Genomic DNA, 17,312 nt, shown 5'->3' with positions numbered 1-17,312 from the left:
AGCCCTAGACACCGTGCTCTGCGCCTTTCCTGAGGGACTACCGTCCAGCAAGTGGAGTAAAACTAACCTTGCCGGCCTTCCAAGCCTGCATCTTAAAACCCCTTTGACGTTCTCTCCCAGCGACCCTGCCTCCCCACTGTCCTCCTGTTTTTCCCGCCCCCGTCTCGGGAGCAGGTGGTAGGCTCCGCGCTCAGCGCGCAGGCGCGCGGCGGCGTGGGGCGGGGGCGGGGCCGCAGCTGGGGGCGGGGTGAGCGCGGGCTCGGTTTTGGGCCGCGGCGGGAGCCGGAGTCGCAGCCACTTGAGTGCGCAGGCGCCTGGCGGTTACCGGTCTCACCATGGAGCGGAAAGGTGAGCAGTGCAGCGGCCTCCGCCACGAGGGGCAACGGCCGCCGGGGCGAGGCCCGGTTAGCGCTGGGAGCTTTGCCTAACCGCCGCCGTCCGGTCCCCGGGCGTGCGGCGCCTCTCCAGTGAAGTGGCGCCGCCCCTCACCCCGCGCCTCTGGGCTGCGGGTCCGCGCCCCTCAGCCCGGGCGTCCTCCGGCGCTGGCGGTCACCGCCCCTTGTTCCCCGTCGGGCCGGCTCGCGCCTCGGGGCCACTCCAGGGCCCGGCCTTCGGCGGGCGAAGCAGACCCCCGCCCGTCCGCTCCCTGACCCGGCCCGAGCCCCCTCTGGCGCATCCCGCCTGGGCGCTGCTCGTAGCCCCGTGGGCCGCCAGCCCCCCAGCCGGCCGCCTCGCCAGACCCAGGGCGCTCGCCCCGCGGCTGCCCCTCGGGAAGGCCCCACAGCCGGGCCTGGCGCCCCTGCTGGGTCTCCACCCTCACCTTGGTCGCCTCCTTTCCTCCACATTCGCCCTTCATCCATCTCTCTCTCCTGCAGTGCTTGCGCTCCAGGCCCGAAAGAAAAGGACCAAGGCCAAGAAGGACAAAGCCCAAAGGAAGTGAGTCTTGTACCCCAACATCCCATTCTTTGGATTTCCTGCGGCACCTTCCCTGCTCTGGTTTCTTGTCTTGAACGTGCACCGGGTTTGGGCACCCTGCGGCCCCAGCCACATGGCCTCTGGGCGGCCTGGAGGGTCGCTCTCCAGCAACCATGTGGAAGAGAGCTTCTGTTGCTGAACGCCAGGCCTGGGTCTTAGCCCCAGGCCTGCTGGAAAGGGCTGTTGGAGGAGGACCAGAGCCCGCCCGGTACCTTTCCTCCCCAAGTCCACGGAGGAGGCACGAGCGGCCCTTGGTTGGGGCCCCCACTGGAGCTGGTAGATCATTATCAGTCTGTCTGTGAACTCTGGTCTCTTTTCCTTACCTGCCTCCCAGCGTCTTAACTTGCCTCCTACGTCTGCACGGTAGGCCTTCAGGAAATTCTTGAATGAATTTTTCCGTGTTTACTTTTGGTTCTACCAACTACATGCTCCCTTTCACAGAGGAGGGCATAGAGATTTCCCCTGGTTAGTCAACTTCCTGAGCCTGCAAGGCGCATCGCCTTCCTTACAGTGTCGGGGCTGACCACTGTGTAAACAGACGGCATCTTTTAACTGCTCTTCTGCCTAAACCTCAAGTCCTCACGCTAAATGCAGATAACCTTCTGGAGCGGGCATCACAGTAGTGACGAGAGAGTTCTTTAGCTAACGTTGGTGATTCTGGTTTGGTGTATTAAGTGCCGCGGTCCAGTTTCATCAGCGGGATGCATATCTCGTGTATCGTTAATGTGGGGAACACAAAAGTTGGTCACAGCCTCGTAGAATGCAGGTGGCTGGTTTCGGCAAGTGAGGCGTAGACTTAAGAATTTTGATCTTGTACTAATGTTTAATTGCAAAGGCTTTTGGAAATCAGCTCTTAGACAATTTGTATTCAGAAAAAACTTCTACATCTAGTTCTTATTTTAGATGCGTTATTTTCTTTATACTTTTCCATTTATTTGATGTTTTGTGGTGTTGTGTATAGCCTAATTCTCTCTGAGCTGATATAACAAACACATTTCAAAGGTTTTCCTAGGTACCCTACTGAATGACAATACCAGGTTGGGGTGTGTATGTGTTCTAAAAAGGAGGCTGCCTAATGTTTGGGGAGAGCACATAATGACTTCTTTCAATAGAACTAAAGTGGTAGGTGACCTCACCTCTTGCTCCATTTTCTATTATGTCTTATGAAATTTTTTTATTTGGTAAGTGCTTGATGACCAAGGCATGTAAGTGTGATTTTATATGTTTGTGTGCATGTATTTTTACCCCTTGATTAACCATACATGGATTGGTCAAAACCTGTTTTTAACCCTAGATTGTTTAACGGAAACAGCAGGGAGCTAACTGGGTTCTGGTGTGCAGTATGAATTTAAATGTTACTTTTTTCTGTGCTTTAGTTTTGTTATTCCTTATAGAACCGGTATGAATGTGTTATAAAACATTTTCTACTGATATAAGGAAGTGGTGATTTTATTCGCTATATGTTTTAGAGGTCTTGGTCTCTCAGACTGTCTTGGTCTCTCTTATTACTTGGAAATTAATCTTGATATTAGCCTGAGTCAAGCTATAATTTGGGAGGTAAATGTATATAGATGATTACTTTCTTTTTAACACCAGATATTCATTATTTTAGATTATCTCTTTAGACCATATGGTTTATTTCTAAAATCAGATATGCATACTTTGGATTATCTGTTACTCCTCCATTTATTACTACGGGTAACCTAGCATTATTTGTGTGCTTAATTATTTGCAAATATGAATTACAGATAATCTAGCAGTTATTTTATTGAATATTTCGTTTTATACAACTTTACCTCCTGAAAATATATATGAATGAACTGCCCTGTTTACTTGTAATTTCAGAGGTGCTTTATTTTTGTTTCTGTCATCAATTAATAGTTTTTCTTTATAATTTTACCTACTTTTTTTTTTTTGTTTCTCCAGCCTCCTTTTTAAGTAGCTTAAATGTCTAATTAGTTAATTTGGTTGGAGTCCTGTGTCAGAAGTTCAAGCCCCACCTGACTCAGGTGACTTGACTCTGTTCCATTGAGTACACTCCTGATGACTTCCGGTTATTTTGCAGAGGCAAAACTGCTGGTCACCAGATTGGTCAGGAAGAAGGTCTGAGGAAGAAGCAGGCCAAAGAGTTTGATCTTTCTAGACAGATGTGGTTTTGAATTCTGATTTTGCTACTTTTTAGCAATCTGACCTTAGACAAGTTAGTTAAGGAAGCAGTTTTTTATATTATGACTGACGGCTCAGTCATAATGAAAACTGATGAGGACCTAAAGGTATGAAAACCAAACATTTAAATGAAAAATTTTAGAAAGTTTTGGAAGTATAACAATAAATGGCATCCCTAATAATTTAGTCATACGTAGTATGGTACAGGCAGAGGGATTTTCAGTCCTCTGATTTTGTAGATCTTAAAACTAGAACTCACATACATGAAATAATGTGCCCTGAGTCATAGAGCTGGTTGCAGTGAAGCCAACATGGAATCCAGAATTCCTGCCTTCCAGCTCAGTGTTCTTTATTCTTTAGAGTGGGCTTCTTTTGGGTTCTTTCAGTGTGCTGAAAGATTTGACTTGGGATTTTTATTTCCCTTATTTGAACAATTCCTTCTTCATTTCACTTCTTCAGACACTGTCCTTTTATTTAGTAACATTAACTGGTTCGTGACAATCTCTATTTTACTGTACAGATAAGGAAATTGAGGGTCATCAGATTACTCCCCTAGAAAATTAAAAAGCTAGCCAAGGTCTAACATACTCCAAATCCCTGGTTACTGGTTATGCTCTCTCCAAAGAACAGCTCCTTTAGGTGTGTCTGAGGACAAATAAGGTAAAAGCTGGGTGAAAAGAGGCTTCTGAATGAGGGACCTCAGCATGCCTAGGGGTTTGGGTACCCTTTCATGACCCCCTGTCTTATGTCTCTGAAGGAACACAATGCTCTATCTCCCTTTGAACATTTGGTTTTCGGTATTTATGCCAACAGCTGTGAGCCTTTATCTGTTTGTCATAAGTTTTTGTAATTGAGCAGTTTATGTCTACTTTTGAAATTGTTTCTATGGAACACAATTCCAGAAGGGATTTCATACCTAATGATTTATTACTTAGCCTAGGAATTTGCTTTGGACCACTTTCTTTGCTCATCCATAAGAAACAACTCCTTATTCATTAATGTTTCATTATGAGATTGAAGCGATTCAGTCACATCTTTAGGCTCTAATTCTAGTTCTTCTTGCTATACCTACCACATCTGCAGTTACTTTATCCACTGAAGTCTTGGACCCCTCGAAGTCATCCATCAGGGTTGGAATCAACTTCTTCCAAACTTGTATCAATGTCGATATCTTGACCTTCTCCCATGAATCACAAATGTTCTTAATGGCATTTAGAATGGTGAATCCTTTCCAGAAGCTTTTCTATTTACTTTGCCTAGACCAGGAGTGGGGAACTTGTGGCCTTCTAGATCCTTAAGTACCACCTTTTACTAAAAGGATTTGTTCTGTAAAATTTTGGGTTCAGTCAAAAGGCACACTTAAGGATCTAAGAAGGCCACATGTGGCCTTAAGGCCGCAGGTTCCCCACACTTGGCCCAGACCCTTCAGAGGTGTCACTGTCTGTGGCAGCTGTAGCCTTACAAAATGTATTTCTTTCTTTCTTTCTTTCTTTCTTTTTTTTTTTTTTTTTTTGAGACAGAGTCTTACTCTGTTGCCCAGGCTAAGGTGCCATGGCTTCAGCCTAGCTCACAGCAACCTCAGACTCCTAGGCTCATGCAATCCTTCTGCCTCAGCCTCCCGAGTAGCTGGGACTATAGGCATGCGCCACCATGCCCGGCTAATTTTTTCTATGTATTTTTAGTTGTCCGGCTAATTTGTTTCTATTTTTTTAGTAGAGACGGTGTCTCACTCTTGCTCAGGCTGGTCTTGAACTCCTGAGCTCAAACGATCTGCCCGCCTCGGCCTCCCAGAATGCTAGGATTATAGGCGCGAACCACCATGCCCGACCACAAAATGTATTTCTTTTTTTTTTTTTTGAGACAGAGTCTCGCTTTGTTGCCCGGGCTAGAGTGAGTGCTGTGGCGTCAGCCTAGCTCATAGCAACCTCAAACTCCTGGGCTTAGCGATCCTACTGCCTCAGCCTCCCGGGTAGCTGGGACTACAGGCATGCGCCACCATGCACGGCTAATTTTTTCTATATATATTTTAGTTGGCCAGATAATTTCTTTCTATTTTTAGTAGAGATGGGGTCTCGCTCTTGCTCAGGCTGGTCTCTAACTCCTGACCTTGAGCGATCCACCCGCCTCAGCCTCCCAGAGTGCTAGGATTACAGGCGTGAGCCACCGCGCCCGGCCAAGACAGCTTTTTAAAAGCCCTTTAGACACTACCCAAATAATAATTTAATTAAGGAAAAGTATGCATCTAGATAGACTTACAATCTTAAAGTTTCTCATTTATTTTAAGGTGCTGTCAGTTTTAAAACATGCCATTTTTTTGTACCACTAAGAAAAAAAATCCTTCTAAGTAAACTGACACACCATGAACTGTGTTATATTATAATTTCAGTCATGTGAAATAATGGGAGACATTTATATTGAATTCGTGAAATGCAGTAATTCCAATGATGTGTAGAATTGGCAACACTGTCTTTTGAAAAGCTTTATTATAGAATAATTATAGAGAACATGGTAAACTTTCATATATCCATCTCTCACCTTCAGCGATTCAACTTTGGCCAATGTTATTTCATCCGTATCTTCTGCTTTCATTTCCTTCTGTCTTATTTTAAAGCAAGTCCCAGACATCATATAATTTCATAAGATATGGACTCTTAATTTTTTAAAAATATCCAATCAGGGTTCAAATTTTCCTACTTATTTTGTTTAAATCAGGATTCATAAGGTCCTTAGTTTGAAAAGTTCCTCTAGTATTTTAATTTACAGGTTCTCTGTGGTTCTTTTCCTTCTAAATTTGTTTTTACCAAACTGCTTAATTCATAGATGGTGGTGTATACTTCATCAGGAGGCACCTACTGTCTGGTTGTCTCTTCTTTTGTGATGTTAGTGACTATTGATCATTGCACAGATCCATTCATTTATTTAGGCTTTCAAAATGGTAATGTTTTATTATTCCCTAATTTATTAATTGTAATACTTTTATAAAGAGAAACTTCACTTCATAACTTTGGTTAGTCAGAGGGGCAGTTCATAGATTTCTAGCAGCCTCCAAAATGACAAATAAAGATTTATTTGATTATAAACTCGAAGATTTTAAACATATTTGTGGTTCAATCCATTGTAGTAGGCTTTTTTCCCTTACAGTTTTCTGGAGATATAACTTACATACCATAAAACTCACCCATTTTAAGTGTGCATTTCAATGGTTTTTAGTATGTTTACAGTGTTGTGCAACCCGCACTATGGTCTAAGTTTAGAACTTTTTCATCACCCTCAAAAGAAACCACATACCCATTAGCAGTTATTCCCCAATGCTACCTCACCTCCAACCCTAGGCAACCACTAATCTTACTTTCTGTCTGTATAGATTTTCCCATTCTGGACATCTCATATAAATGGAATCATATAATAAGTGGTCTTTTGTGACTAGCTTCTTTTACTTAGCATGATGTTTTTAATATTCACGCACGTTGTAGCATGTGTAGTTGTCCTCTCTTTGGCCAGCTGGAGTTTCTTCATGATGAGTCTTGAGTCTGTTTGACTCAGCCTAAGGCATCTTTTTTTTTTTTTTGAGACAGAGTCTCTCTCTGTTGCCCAGGCTAGAGTGAGTGCCATGGCGTCAGCCTAGCTCACAGCAACCTCAAACTCCTGAGCTCAAGGGATCCTCCTGTCTCAGCCTCCCGAGTAGCTGGGACTACAGGCATGCACCACCATGCCCGGCTAATTTTTTTTTTTTCTATATATATTTTTAGCTGTCCACATAATTTCTTTCTATTTTTAGTAGAGATGGGGTCTCGCTCTTGCTCAGGCTGGGCTAAGGCATCTTTGATAGCTTTTTTACTATCTGGTATGACAGTATGCCCAGACTTACCTTACACATTTTATGCCCCAGGCCAGGAAACAGCCCTTTCTCAAGAAGGCTTTTAGTGGGAAATGGCATTTGGAGACCATAATCTGAGTGCTTAAGGAGTTTATTACTAAGGAGTTAGTCATTGTTTCTAGGGCTTTCTGTGATTTAGAGCTAGGGAATAAGTTGTGTTTTTTTGTTGTTGTTTTTTGTCTTTTTTATAAGAAACCATGAGTTTGTGTTATACTTAAAAATCAAGTTACAGGGCCCAGGGATTTTTTTTATACATATCACTCTTCTTTTCTCCTGTGCTGAAGATCCTAGTTCTCAACCACGATTCCTCATTTTCTTTTTTTCCCTACAGTGTACTCACAATAGTCTCAGAATGACAATGCCAGCACTACCATCAACAATATGATTACTTTAGCTAACAGTTTTTTTTGTTGTTATTCTTAGGGTATATTTCACTAGGAATGTAGAGTCAAATTACTGACTTTTATATAACAGTTGCATGGACTAGTTCCTTGCTATGTGATTATGTTACCACCTGGTTTCTCAGATTGATTTGTTTCATTTTGTTTTCATTTTATATCATTTTTGTTATCTTTAAAGATTCCAAATCTTCTTTGGGAGGCCGAGGGGGGAGGATTGCTTGAGGCCAGAAGTTCAAGACCAGCCTGAGCAAGAGTGAGACCCGATCTCTACAAAAAAATAGAAAAATTAGTCAGGTGTGGTGTGGTGTGTGCCTGTAGTCCCAGCTACTCGAGAGGCTGCGGCAGGATTGCTTGAGCCCAGGAGTTCGACGTTGCAGTGAGCTATGATGATGCCACTGCACTCTACCTAGGGCAAGACTCTGTCTCAATCTATATCTATATATACACACACACACACACACACACACACACACATATGTATCATGTTGATCTGTATCATGACATGCCTTTATTTGTGTAGATGAAGATTAAGTCCAGGTGTAATTCATTGTTACTGGATAATGAATTTATTGGCTTAAATGTCTTGGACAGTATTTTTTTTTTTTTTTTTTTGAGACAGAGTCTCACTCTGTTGCCCAGGCTAGAGTGAGTGCCGTGGCGTCAGCTTAGCTCACAGCAACCTCAGACTCCTCGGCTTAAGCAATCCTACTGCCTCAGCCTCCCGAGTAGCTGGGACTACAGGCATGCGTCACCATGCCCGGCTAATTTTTTCTATATAGATTTTTAGTTGTCCATATAATTTCTTTCTATTTTTAGTAGAGATGGGGTCTCGCTCTTGCTCAGGCTGGTCTCGAACTCCTGAGCTCAAACGATCCGCCCACCTCGGCCTCCCAGAGTGCTAGGATTACAGGCGTGAGCCACCGCGCCCGGCCTTTGGACAGTATGGATGAGTATTTTAGGGTAAAATTTCAAGAAGTTTCAGAAAATTTAATATATACTTTAGGCTGGGCGTGGTGGCTCACGCTTGTAATCCTAGCACTCTGGGAGGCCGAGGCGGGTGGATCGCTCAAGATCAGGAGTTCGAGACCAGCCTGAGCAAGAGCGAGACCCCGTCTCTACTAAACATAGAAAGAAATTATATGGACAGCTAAAAATATATATAGAAAAAAAAATTAGCGGTGCATGGTGGCGCATGCCTGTAGTCCCAGCTACTCGGGAGGCTGAGGCAGTAGGATCGCTTAAGCCCAGGAGTTTGAGGTTGCTGTGAGCTAGGCTGATGCCACGGCACTCACTCTAGCCCGGGCAACAGAGCAAGACTCTGACTCAAAAAAAAAAAAACAAACAAACAAAAAGAATAAAAAAAAAGAAAAATGTAATATATACTTTAATTGCCATGTAAGAATTGTCACCAGTAGTGATGAAGAAGCATTAATGCTGCAAAGTTTGGTACTGGTACAATCAGTCATATTGATAACCTTTATATATTATTTAATTTACTCAAATTGAGTGTCTAGGCATTTTAAACAAGGCTAACAGTCCTTTTGGGACTAGTCTTACGAACTTTTGTGTCTTGAAATATTAGGATAGCCTTATTTTGTAACTGATTATAAATGTACCTTATGGGCAACCATATCCTGTCATTCACTTTGCTTTTAATTTTAATGTTGCTCTTCAGCCTGTCAATGTTTCTGGGATATGTTTTCACCAAGCAGTTTGATCAAAGATGCCAGGTTCTTTTCATTCTGTCAACATATGAGCTTGATGGCAAGCTCCCTTCTATAAGTTCTTAGGCCTTTCAGAATAGATTTAACTGGAATTGTATTTTGCATTTTTCCTTGCTAGTATGAAAAAATGTAATGGGATAAATTAGATAACTCATGTTTCTAGGTGGAAGGATAGATAATACAGGTATATGCTTTTATGCTGTTTACAAAAAAAGAGCTTGTCCTTTTGAGTCACACAGTCCTGGATTTCACCCTGTCTCTAACACCATTGTTAGGTGAACTTGGACAATGTCTTTTGAATTCTTTGAATCTGGGTTGCTTTATCCATAGATAGTGAGCTACTGGGGATGCAACTGCATTTGAGTGCCTACCCCACCCAGTACTGAGCTCTAGGTAAAGTGCTCTGCTGACTGCCCTCTTCCTTGTGCTGCTTTCCTTACCTTGGATGGAAACTCATCTGTTGGTATTTCATACATATATATTTTTATATATGCATATATATCAGGTCTAGTTTGGAGTATAGTCACCTAAAGATCAGGAATGGATTATATTTAACTGTTTGTGTGTAATACCTATTAGGCACCCAAATTTTTGTTTTGTTGTTGCTAAACCCTATCTCCAATTTAGGATTTCTGTGTTGAGAAACTTAAGAGTACTTGAATATGTTTCAGAAGATGAGATAAAATTAGAAATGTAAAGGATTATGTCAATTTGCAAAAGAAAAAATATATATATATGGAAAAGGTAGTGGGAGAAATTTAGCATTTACTGAGTTTCATTGTGTGTAGGTGCTAGAACTTAAAATAGTATCTTGTTAAATTTCTCCAAGAGATCTAAGTAAGTGTGATACTCTAGAAAGGATACGAAGATGAATAGAACACATTCCTTTCCCTCAAGGGACTTATTTCTTAAGGGAAATAAGTATACAAAAATGATTTTCTCCAATCTGCCATAAAGTACCACAAACTGAACAGCTTAAGCAACAGAAATTTATTCTCTCAATTCTGGAGGCTAGATGTCTCAAATTAAGGTGTTGGCAGGGTTGATTTCTTCTGAGGGCTGTCGGGGAGAATCTGTTTCAGGCCTCTCTCCTTGCCTTAGAGATGGCCATGTTCTCCCTGTGTCCCTTCACATCATTTTCCCTTTATGTGTGTGTCTCTCTTTAGACCCACATTTCCCCTTTTTATAAGGGCACCACTCATATTTGATTAGGGCTCATCGTAATAACCTCATTTTAACTTGATTATCTCTGTGAAGACCCTGTCTCCAAAAAGTGTCACATTCTGGGTTACTGGAGATTAGGACTCCAACATACCTTTTCAGGAGGAACACAATTCAACCCATAACACAGGCCCCGGAAGACAGGCCTCTACCTTAGGAGATCTTACAATTTCTCATTCCCAAGACAGAAAGAAGAGACTAAAGTTTACATGTAAATGGTTAGCTTTTAGTCTGTCTTTTAAAGCCATTGCTAAATCATTTCTAAGACCCCAAACATCTACAAATTAGTCCCTCCTGAATTTCAATTTTACTTATGAAACCACCATTTTGAATCATTCCAGATAAACTCCAGCATCTCTCACCTCCTTCCTTAGATGTCACAACACTATTTAAAATAGCATGAGCACATTCTGTCCCCTCACCCTACTTAATTCTTCTCTATAGCCCCTTTTATACCCTGATGTTATAGAGCATGTGTCTCCTGAAGAGACAGTGAGATAGGACTTTGCTAACAACTTTTGTTATTGACCACCTAAACTCAAGAACCAGGTAGGTTCAGATAAGTTAGGGCTATTTTTTGTCACCTCATGCCAGAATGTAAACACAATGAAGGCAGGGAGTCTTTCGGATTTTTTTTCCCTCAGCTACATTTCCAGTGCCTAGAAAAGTGCCTGGTATACTTATTATTGGCAATCAGTAAAACTAAGTTGAATAAAGAACACATATTTGCTAGTTCCCTTTCCCTTATTTTCTACATGTACTGCTAACATGTTCAGGCACTGTACTAACCATAGGATTAACATATCCTCGTAAATTGCCTAGAAAGTAGATGTAATTACTACCCTCATTTTACACATGAAGCAACAGAGGCACAAAGAGCTTCTTAAATTGGCAATTTATCTAAAGTCATGGAACTCTGGTAAACTACAGAGCCAGGATCAAACCCAAGTCTCCTGACTCCAGAGACTTTGGCTGTAACTACCATCTCTACCAATGTCTCTTGCATCTCTCCTATATGGTTTGGCTATGTTTTACCAAACCCTTTTGCCAAAGAAATCTTTCTAAAGCACTCCTTTTGTAGGGTTACTGTGATGACTCCACTTCCTTCCATGTAGAATGCTTCAATGCTTGACATTTAAGGCCTTTCACAATCTAGTTCCATTAGGGGATAGTACGGGTCAGGGTGTAATGATGGACTTTAATTGAAGAATGATGAGTAGAACTAAAGAGGAATGCCTTGCATGTATCCCTGTTGTAGGTATTTAGGATATGGCAGTGAACAAAATAAAGTCTGCCCTCATGAAACTTACATTCTGCAAGTGTTGGGAGGAAGACAATAAAATGCCAAGTACTGAAGAAAAATAGCATGGTAAGGGGAGTAGCAGAGGGCATGTGACAAAGACTGTGGTCTTATATAGGAAGGTCATGGAAGTTCTCTGAAAAGGTGACAGTTGAACAGGCCTAAGGAGATAAGTGTGAAGAAATGGGTTTCGAGTGGGCAATGAAGAGTCAGATCATGTAAGGCCTTATAGGCCATTGTAGAAAAAAACTGTTTTGAGTGTAGTGGTTGCCTACTATTTGTGCTTTATTAAAAATCACCATTTTTTAAAAATATGTCTGTGGAAACCTAGGCTGCTGGAATTAGAGATCACAAACAGAGTGCCATCTAGTAGTTATTTATCAAAAATGTAGGCAGTGGGCCTTCCAGCAAACAAGCAGGCTCTCCAAAGAGTGTTGCCAGCTACGTCCTATAAATGGAAAATGCGGATGCCTGAAAAAAACGTAGTTTATGAACAATTTGAGAGTAAGTTACAAACATCATGTCCCTTTACTTTCAAATACTTAATGTATTCCCTTAGAACAAGGACATTCACTTATATAACCACAATATAATTATCAAAATAGGAAATGAAACTTTGATACTATGTTATTATTTACTCTAGCTCTTAGGCTGGGGCATGCAGTGGCTCACGCCTCTAATCCTAGTACTATGGGAGGCTGAGGCAGGAGGATTGCTACGATGAATAAATTAATGAGGCAAAGGGAAAATGAGGCCAGGAGTTTGAGACCAGCCTGAGCAAGAGTAAGACCCCATCTTTACAGAAAGTAGAAAAATTAGTGGGGCATGGTGGCACTTGCATGTAGTCCCACATACTTAAGAGGCTGAGGCAGGAGGATCACTTGAGCCAGGAGTTTGAGGTTGCAGTGAGTTACGATGATCCCACTACACTGTAGCCCAGGTGACAGAGCAAGATCCTGTCGTAATCAATCAATAAATAAAATATTTAATCTAGATCTTATTCAAACCAGTTGTCCCATTGCCCTTTATAGAAAGGTTTTTTTGCTAGTCCAGTGTCCAACCAGGATCACACATTGCATTTAGTTTTTGTGTCTTAAATCTAGAACAGTTCCATATCCTGCCTTTGTCTTTCCTGACATTGATATTTTTAAAGACTATAGACCATTTATTTTATAGTGTCCCTCAATTTGGGTTTGTCTGTTTTGTTGTGATTCAGGTTATGCAGGTTAGCACTGCCTGAAATAAATGGTACCATCCTTGGTGCATCATGTCAGGAGGCACGTGATACTTGGCCCAGTATTGGTGATGTTACATTTGATCACATAGTTAAGGTGGTGACTCAAAATGGTGATTATCTATTCTACCATTTTCTCATATAATTATTATCAGCATTCTATTATTAGAACTTTCCCTTTGCCTCATTAATTTATTCATCATCATAGTCATTACCGTCAATATGAACTTATGGAGTCTGTTTTATTCAGTGAGTTTTAATCCATTGCTCTCACTATTTTGGTGCTCAAATTCTTCCATATTTGGATGTTGAGAGTCCCTTCAAGCTGGCTCCTTGACCTTTTGACATGTCTCCATTCTTTTCGCACTGTTGTACTTTCTGGCACAAGATGGTCCGGGTTCATCTTGTGCTTTGCCTGTCCAAGCCCTGGAATCTCATTCTCGAAGAAACCCTGACTCCTTTTAGAAGAGATTGGTATTTAGAAACCAATATTTGGTGTGATTTTAAGTTAAAATTTTATGTTGGGCAATACATGGTCATTATAATGGGTTTCTGTGACATCTGATTTATTTCTGATGAAAATCTTAGGTGGCAGAACCTATAATAATTATTCTTGGGCCCATTCTCTGGCATTGCCCTACACTGAGTAGGATACTGGAGCAATGGTAATTACTGTTGTAGTGAAACTCTGTATTTCCATTTTTTAAAATAATCCTATTGTAGCGTATGTGAGTAATAAATTAAAACATTTGAATACGTGACGATATACACTGGTTTGGAAGATACAGATTTATATGATAATTAGTTCTTCCTAAATTAATCTATTAATTTCACATTCTTTTTTTTTTTTTTTTTTTTTTGAGACAGCGTCTCACTCTGTTGCCTGGGCTAGAGTGCTGTAGCATCAGCCTAGTTCACAGCAACCTCAAACTCCTGGGCTCAAGCGATTCTCCTGCCTTAACCTCCCGAGTGGCTGGGACTACAGGCATGTGCCACCATTAATTTCACATTCTACTAACAATAGTCTTTTCCATTTTTAAAAAATATTTATTTATTTATTTATATATCGAGATGGGGTCTCTTGTCGCCCAAGCTGGAGTGCAGCAGTACAATCATAGTTTCCAACTCCTGGACTCAAGCAATCTTCCTGCCTCAGCCTCCCCAGTAGCTAGTACTACAGGCACATGGCACTGCGCCTGGCTAATTTTTTAAAATTTTTTGTAGAGACAGGGTCTCGCAATGTTACCCAGGCTGATCTTGAACTCCTGGTCTCAAGCAATCCTTGTTTCTCAGCCTCACAAAGTGCTTGGATTACAGGCATGAGCTACTGTGCCCATCCTCTATATACATTTGAAATACGCAATTTGATGAGTTTTGGCTGATGTGTGCATCCATGAAACCACCATCATAATTAAAGTACAAAAAGTTCCCAGAAGTTTCTTTATGTTCCTTTGTGGTCCACCCTCCCTACACCTCTGATCCCAGGCAATGACTGAGCTGTGTTCTGACATTAAAGATTAGTTTACATTTTCTAGAATTTTATATAAATGTAATCAGGCAGATTACAATTCTTTTTTTTTTCTTTTTGAGACAGAGTCTCGCTCTGTTGCCTAGGCTATAGTGAGTGCCATGGCATCAGCCTAGCTCACAGCAACCTCAAATTCCTGGGCTTAAGTGATCCTACTGCCTCAGCCTCCCAAGTACCTGGGACTACAGGCACACGCCACCATGCCCAGCTAATTTTTTTTCTATATATAGTTTTTAGTTGGCCAGATAATTTCTTTCTATTTTTAGTAGAGACGGGGTCTCGCTCTTGCTCAAACTGGTTTCGAACTCCTGACCTCGAGCTATCCACCCGCCTCGGCCTCCCAGAGTACTAAGATTACAGGCGTGAGCCACCGCTCCCGGCCTACAATTCTTTTGAATTTGGCTTCTGTTACTCAGATTTTGAGATGCTTTCATGTTTCATTTGTATCAGTAGCTTATTTTTATTGAGGCATAGTACTCCAGTATGTGGATATACTACAATTTGTTTGTTGTCATTTGGGTTGTGTCCAGTTTTTGGCCTTTATGAATAAAGCTGTCAATATAGTAATTTTGTTGCTGAACCATTTGAAAGTTTCAGATATCATGACACATCATCCTAAATACTTAAGCAGACATCTCCTAAGAATAACATTTTCCTTTAAGAACAATACCACTGTCACGCTTAAATGAATATTAATTCAATATCAATTAATATTAAGACCATCTTTTGATTTTTTTTCCCCATTGTTTCAAAATATATCTTTTGTACCTTCTTTTTTCTTTTTCTGGATCCAGAATTTAGTCATTAAATTTAATATAGCATTAAATTTGATTCTGTCTCTTTAGCCTTTGAACTCTTCTTAGCTTTCTGTACAAGGAAATATTGCAGGCTTACTACATGCTTTCCCTATCCCAGACTGTAATTGCCCATTTCTCCAAAGAGTCTCCTTTTTGCTTTTTGGGGAGAAATGATATTTGGAAACCAAGATCTGGGTGCTAGGGTTCTATTGCTTCTAGGCCATTTCTGCAGGCCTAGAGGACAGAGTTAGAAACTATGTATTTTTTTAATATATATGTATAGTTCACACAGTATTTCCAATTCAAATATACTATAGAGTCTCTTCACCTTCCCCCATTCCACATTTGTGTATCCTTCTTGCTTCTCAGTGACATCTATATATTTATTCCATTTTCTCTCCTATCATATATACAAAATAGTTTCAAGATTACGTGCCAATATCAACACCAAATCTACTAAGTTCAAGATTTCTTTGTAGTTCTTTTAAGTCATTAGGTTATAGCCCACATAAGGGTACACAGTCAGAGAATGGTGTCCAAAATGAATGAATTAGTTTTTTTGGTGTTCATGTTACTAATTTAAAACACAGTTAGGTTTATATTTTAATGTGTATTCAATTTTAGGGTTTACTTTTTTCATTATTTTTTCTTTCATCAATTAACGTGTGTACATGGTTCAAGAAGTCTTTCTTGTCTCTATTACCCTGTTCTTACCTACTACTTAAAGGTAACTATTTCATTCAATTCTGGTTTATCCTTTTTTTGTAAAAATAAGCAAGTATATATGGGTATTATTTTTCCATCTTTCTTATACATAAGGTAGCAGGCATTCCATATATATTCTTTTGCATAATGCTTTTTTTCTCTAAACAATATATCTTGAAAGTCACTCCATATGAGTTCTTACAGATCTTCATTATTTTTTATGGATTCCCAGGTATTTTCAAGTTCTTACTTCACTTAAATGAAACCCCAACTGGAAATTATAGTTGATACATATATCATAAGTATGATTTATGCAAGTAAGGTAACTAGGAACGTGAATCAGTACACTCATGTGCAAAGAAATGGCCTGTTCACTTTTAGGTTATAGTAAATACTTAAGTGATATATAACATTTTTTTAGCTTGGGCAACATAGTAAGACCCCATCTCTACAAAAAATAAAGAATAAATTGGCCAGGCATGGTAGAGTGTGCCTGTAGTCCTAGCTACTTGGGTGGCTGAGGTGAGAGGATCACTTGAGCCCAGAAATTTGAGGTTGCAGTCAGCTATGATCATGTCACTGTACTCCAGCCTGGGCAACAGAGTGAGACACTGTCTCTTTAAAAAAAAAAAAAAAAAAATTCAGATGATATACCTCAGTTCCTTTGAATTGCTGCTGCTTGAATCCATCTGAGATGACAGGGAGATTTCAAATAACCAAAGGACACTAAATTTTGGATTTTTAAAAATTATTAGGTATAGAAAGTTTTTCAAGTGGGTTTCATTGAAAGGAATCACTGAAATCGTAGAAACACAGCAGAATATCAAACTTAGGAATTTTTCCAAACAAGATAATGAAAAAGTGTTCTGTGATGTATCCTCCTGAAGGTGTTTTTGCAGGACCTTAGGCTAACCCATATTTTTGCTCTTTACTGGTCTCGTAGTTAGTGTCCTATACTTTGTGCTCTCTCAGGGGCTCCTTACAAATTAAGTACTTGTCCCCGGATCTGCTTCTGTTATTGCCTCTTATGAAGAGCTGTTGATTCCTGCCATTGGCCAAATGGCAAAAACTTTAAATAAGCAAGGAGACTCCTTTAGTTCCTTGGCTTTGGATGAATCCAGGGATAGCTTTAATTTTTTTCTGGGGGAAGTGGGAGGGACTGTTGTGCCTTATTTTAACATCAGCCAGGTGCAGTGTTGTGCACCTGTAATCCCAGCTATTCCTGAGGCTGAGGTGGGAGAATCACTGGAGGTCAGGAGTTTGAGAGGCTATAGTATGCTACGATGTTTGCACCTGTGAAGAGCTACTGCACTCCAGCCTGGGCAACATAGTGATACCCCATCTCTTTAAGAAAAAAAAAAGAAAGGAAGGGAGAAAAATCAAC

The 17,312-nt window shown here is 40.7% G+C and overlaps 1 protein-coding gene across 1 annotated transcript in view; it reads left to right on the top strand.

The window, feature by feature from the left end:
- Positions 1 to 293: 293 nt before the first annotated feature.
- Positions 294 to 17,312, top strand: part of SRPK1 (SRSF protein kinase 1) — a 72,730-nt gene continuing 55,711 nt past the window's right edge. Inside the window, exons 1-2 of the mRNA XM_069487820.1 lie at positions 294 to 348; positions 876 to 936. Of these exons, the coding sequence (XP_069343921.1) occupies positions 336 to 348; positions 876 to 936 (74 nt within the window). The 5' untranslated portion in view covers positions 294 to 335. The remainder of the gene's footprint in view (positions 349 to 875; positions 937 to 17,312) is intronic.

Source organism: Eulemur rufifrons, chromosome 15 (assembly GCF_041146395.1).
Source record: "Eulemur rufifrons isolate Redbay chromosome 15, OSU_ERuf_1, whole genome shotgun sequence".
Lineage (NCBI taxonomy): Eukaryota > Metazoa > Chordata > Mammalia > Primates > Lemuridae > Eulemur > Eulemur rufifrons.
Note: the sequence above shows the minus strand (reverse complement) of the source record. Positions and strands in the feature narration are given on the sequence as shown.